Source organism: Eutrigla gurnardus, assembly GCF_963514095.1.
Source record: "Eutrigla gurnardus genome assembly, chromosome: 20".
Taxonomy (NCBI): Eukaryota; Metazoa; Chordata; class Actinopteri; order Perciformes; family Triglidae; genus Eutrigla; species Eutrigla gurnardus.
In genome coordinates, this window is record NC_139931.1 from 710,354 (window position 1) to 715,353 (window position 5,000).

The following is a 5,000-nucleotide window of genomic DNA, read 5'->3' on the forward strand; positions in this document are numbered from 1 at the left end:
CAGCCAACAGATACGTGGAGAGCAAGTGTCGGGATGTGATCCAGGACATGCGGCGCTGCTGCGACGCTCAGGCCGGAAACTCCGTCTGCTGCTCCGGGTTCAAGGACGGCAAACCCACGGAGAAGACGAGAGACGCCTAGCTCCATCCTTTCTTTCTTTCTTCCTTTCTTTCTTGCTTCCTTCCTTTCTTTCTTGCTTCCTTCCTTAAAGAGAGACATATGCAGCCCACCTTATATTATTTATTCAAGGGAATTATTGTATTAAGAGATCCGACCTCTTCCTCAGGGCTGTGAGTGTGTCCCACTTTTACTTGGATGCTATTTTAAAGAGGTTCATGTTGCATCTCTAATGCTGTTTTAACACTCATGTTTATGTGCAAAGGACAACTGTCCTTTACTTCCAGGAATATCACTGTTTGCAGACCTCACGGCTGATCTGGATAGGACATGGAGAAAACAGTGTTTGCTGTAAAGCAGGCCAAAGCAACTAATTTGTCAGTAGAAGTTGCTGGTTGCTTGACTGATGAGATGAGGCATTTATCCTATGTACTGTTTAATTATGTGTCTGTCAATGTGCTGTCCTTGGAAGTATCTATTTTCAACAACCATATTTCAAAATAAAATTCTATGAACTTGAGGAAAGAGGTCAAAGTGGCTCTTCTTCTTCTTCTTCTTCTTCTTCTTCTTCTTCTTCTTCTTCTTCTTCTACTATTGCACCATGAAGGAGTTCAAGTGATGATCCCTTTTTAATTTAACATAAATTGATCCATACTTACTTAGTTAAAGAGAATTATTTCGAGTAAAATCTATACTACTTATCATTTATATTTCAGATTATTATAATTAAAAGCGAACACGTTTCTATATAGCATTTTAATATGATACAAATATTCTCTTGACATACTTTTCAAATATAAAAAATGAAGGTTTACTCATTTTAAATTGCTTCATGAAAGTGAAAAACAAACGGCTGATGGTTGATGCAGCAGAAGTCAGAAGCTCTTCTCTTCCGTCTTCCGGCGTCGTACGTGCCTGTGACGCAGTGGCGTAATGACGTCGAACGGAAATCTGCAGCAGCGATTCTTTCTAGAAATCTGTAGCCGAGTCGCTAGCCCGCGCCGCGGTAGCTCCGTCCAAGTTAGTCCCGGAGAGGAAACACGGCCGACCCGCCGCTTTGAACACCGGGAGACTTTCTGGGAAAAGTGTCGAGTTTCTGCGTCGTCTTCTCTTTCCACCGGAAACTCGGGTTAATCTCCATTTAGCCCCAAAGTTAACATTAGCCGAGTGACATCGGGAAGCTAACGCTGTCTAAGCATCATGTCTCGGATAGACTACAGCGTGTGGGACCACATCGAGGTGTCCGACGATGAAGACGACACCCACCCGAACATCGACACACCCAGCCTCTTCAGATGGAGACACCAGGTACACAAAGAAGCACATCTTTTATAGATTTGGTGCGGACGGTTTCACGTCACAGCGTCACCGTTAGCGGCTAAATGCTCCCCGGCTCACTTTGGGGCAAACACTATACTCTATTCATACTACATTTCTAGCTTTCATGTTGCTTCAAGTTGTTGATGAGACGTAAAGGGAGACATTTAGCATGGATCACTTCCGGTCTTAGAAGAATCACTAGGACTCCAGCTGATTGGGAAGCAAACAGACGGTTTAGTTTTCCGTTAAACCAAGACTATGAATGCTAATCCAGCTATCATTAAGAGTCATTCTCAAGACTTGTAGTTTTGGATCATGATGAAAGGTGTCCTTGGACCCAGCAGCAGATCCCTGTCAATGTTGTTATAATAATGATCTATATGACACAAGCAGAAGTCGTATGTGTTGTATGTACTTGTACATTGTTTATATCCTATATTATCCTCCTAATAACATTTTGAATTCAATATCAATTCAATTTTATTTAAAGTGTCATATCACAACAGAAATGATCTCAGGACACTTTTACACATTGAGCAAGACTACTTTCATAGTCCCAGGATCAGGTCCCAACATTACCCAGGATAAGGTCCCAACATCACCCAGGATCAGGTCCCACCATCACCCAGGATCAGGTCCCACCATCACCCAGGATCAGGTCCCAACATCACCCAGGATCAGGTCCCAACATCACCCAGGATCAGGTCCCAACATCACCCAAGATCAGGTCCCACCATCACCCAGGATCAGGTCCCAACATCACCCAGGATCAGGTCCCAACATCACCCAAGATCAGGTCCCAACATTACCAGGATCAGGTCCCAACATTACCCAAGATCAGGTCCCACCATCACCCAGGATCAGGTCCCAACATCACCCAGGATCAGGTCCCAACATCACCCAAGATCAGGTCCCAACATTACCAGGATCAGGTCCCAACATTACCCAAGATCAGGTCCCACCATCACCCAGGATCAGGTCCCAACATCACCCAGGATCAGGTCCCAACATCACCCAGGATCAGGTCCCAACATCACCCAGGATCAGGTCCCAACATCACCCAGGATCAGGTTCCAACATCACCCAGGTTCAGGTCCCAACATCACCCAGGATCAGGTCCCAACATCACCCAGGATCAGGTCCCAACATCACCCAGGATCAGGTCCCACCATCACCCAGGATCAGGTCCCAACATCACCCAGGATCAGGTCCCACCATCACCCAGGATCAGGTCCCAACATCACCCAGGATCAGGTCCCAACATCACCCAGGATCAGGTCCCACCATCACCCAGGATCAGGTCCCACCATCACCCAGGATCAGGTCCCACCATCACCCAGGATCAGGTCCCACCATCACCCAGGATCAGGTCCCACCATCACCCAGGATCAGGTCCCAACATCACCCCTTTATAGGCTTGTAGGCAGAAATCTTGAGCAGACCAGGCCCTTGGGTTCCATCTGCATTTGGTGTTGGTAGTAGTAGTAGTAGTAGTAGTAGTAGTAGTAGTAGTAGTAGTAGTAGTAGTAGTATTTATTTATATAAATGAGGACCATTTAGTATTGACAGTAGCAGTGGTATTAACAGAAGTAGTAGTGGAGCTCCACCATCAGCCCGTCACCTAAAGAGAACAGGAACAGCTGGTTGGGAATGATATGTGACCGTTTTAACATTTGTACTTCAGGCACGTGTGGAGCGGATGGATGATTTTCAGAAAAAGGGGGAGGAGCTCAGCAAGACGCTCAGCGAAAGCCGGCGTAAGCTTGCGGAGACACAGAAGAAAATACAAGAGCTGACCGTTTCATCGACGGACGATGCCAAAGCAGAGCTGAGTAAAGTGCAGGTCGAGGAGAAGAAACTGAAGAAGGAGGAGCGGGATTGGGAGAAGAAGCTGACGGAACATAACCGGGACGAGAAGAAGATGCCGTGGAACGTGGACACGCTCAGCAAGGAGGGTTTCAGCAAGGTGAGGAGGCGGGTACAAGCGCTGCTAGATACACCAAACAAACGGGACTTAGAGCCTGGTGTTGAATTGGTGCACTGATGTTATTCACCAGCCCCTATTTCAACAAAATGATAACTTAATTCTTATGACCACTCTCTGCCAGTTTACAATCTCTGGGGTGTATCTTTGTGTGGGCATACTTTCATGTTTAAACTGCTGAGAAGATTAAACTACACTGGCTGTGTTCAGATGAAGGAATATTTCTCCCAGATGAAACTGTCTGGCTTGATTTTTCACTAGTTTTTGAGTTCTTTGGCCGTGAGGAAGACTATCAGGCTACAAAGTCAACATTTGTTAGATACACTGACTGTTGTTTTCTTGGTCAAATGATTGTAGAAGGTTCATGAGTGATATCCTGAGAGGTTCACATTCTTCTCAATAGCAGAATAACAGGTCATTCGGGTGTGTAGCTAGCCCTCTCACATGATTAAATTTACTGTTTTATTCTGCAAAAAGATGGCAAGAATTCCATATTCTGTATCGCCCATCCAAATGTTTTTACTTCAGTTGCTTTTTGACTTGTTTTTACTTCATTGCTTCAGTGGTTGCCTCTGTGGCTTTATAATATAAACACGTCTGGCTCTGAGTTAGTTCATCTTTGCTCCCCTAACTTCCAGTGAGTTTTTCTGGGTATCGACGCGGTCTGTAACGATGATTCTCTGCCTCTCTGTTCGTCCTCCACAGAGCGTCGTCAACCCCCTGCCTGACTCTGCTGAAGAGACCGAGGAACAGAAGGAGCAGAAACATAAAACCTTTGTGGAGAAAAATGAGAAGCAGATCAAACATTTTGGTGAGGTTTTTGACATCCATGCATGTTACGGGCTGTTTGTACGATGAGAAAGTAGAGGCGGTCCTTCATGGCTGTCTTGACTCCAGGCATGATGCGACGTTGGGACGACAGCCAGAAGTACCTCTCTGACAACCCCCATCTAGTATGTGAAGAGACCGCCAACTACCTGGTCATCATGTGCATTGACCTGGAGGTTGAGGAGGTAAATGCTCAAACACACAATGTTAGTTTTATTGTCTGTTCTTTGTGTTCCTTTAAAATATGTTCAATATTCTTCCTTTTTTTTTGTAGAAACATGCATTGATGGAGCAAGTGGCACATCAGACCATCGTCATGCAGTTCATTCTAGAGTTGGCCAAGAGCCTGAAGGTGGACCCCCGCGGATGCTTCCGGCAATTCTTCGCCAAGATTAAGGTGACTTTAACGTGTTTGTAGGATGGAAAATATGATGGAGTAACTAATGGTGCTTTTTGACCAAATGTTCTGTTATCTTTGGAGGAATTAAACTCAGATTCTAAAGTAGGAACTAAAGTCTTGCCTTTGTGAAAAGGCAACATGGCAACAGGGTTAGGTGGGACCGCGCCCTTCATCGAAAACAACATGTTAGAAATTAAACCCTGAGCGTCCATTTCCACAGTGAATCATCTGTTGAAACACGGGTTGCACCTGTAAATCAGTGCAGCAACGTGAGGATTTAAACCAAACCAGGTCTTTCACGGGGGGTCAAGTTGCTATTTAAGTTCTTTGAGTTCTCAAAAGATTGAAAATG

The 5,000-nt window shown here is 45.2% G+C and overlaps 1 protein-coding gene across 1 annotated transcript in view; it reads left to right on the forward strand.

Annotated features, from left to right (window-relative positions):
* Window positions 1-1,073: 1,073 nt before the first annotated feature.
* The window catches only part of LOC311030785 (hsp90 co-chaperone Cdc37-like), a 5,304-nt gene continuing 1,377 nt past the window's right edge, over window positions 1,074-5,000 (forward strand). The window contains exons 1-5 of the mRNA XM_084036765.1: window positions 1,074-1,424; window positions 3,121-3,402; window positions 4,126-4,231; window positions 4,318-4,433; window positions 4,523-4,645. Of these exons, the coding sequence (XP_083892891.1) occupies window positions 1,317-1,424; window positions 3,121-3,402; window positions 4,126-4,231; window positions 4,318-4,433; window positions 4,523-4,645 (735 nt within the window). The 5' untranslated portion in view covers window positions 1,074-1,316. The remainder of the gene's footprint in view (window positions 1,425-3,120; window positions 3,403-4,125; window positions 4,232-4,317; window positions 4,434-4,522; window positions 4,646-5,000) is intronic.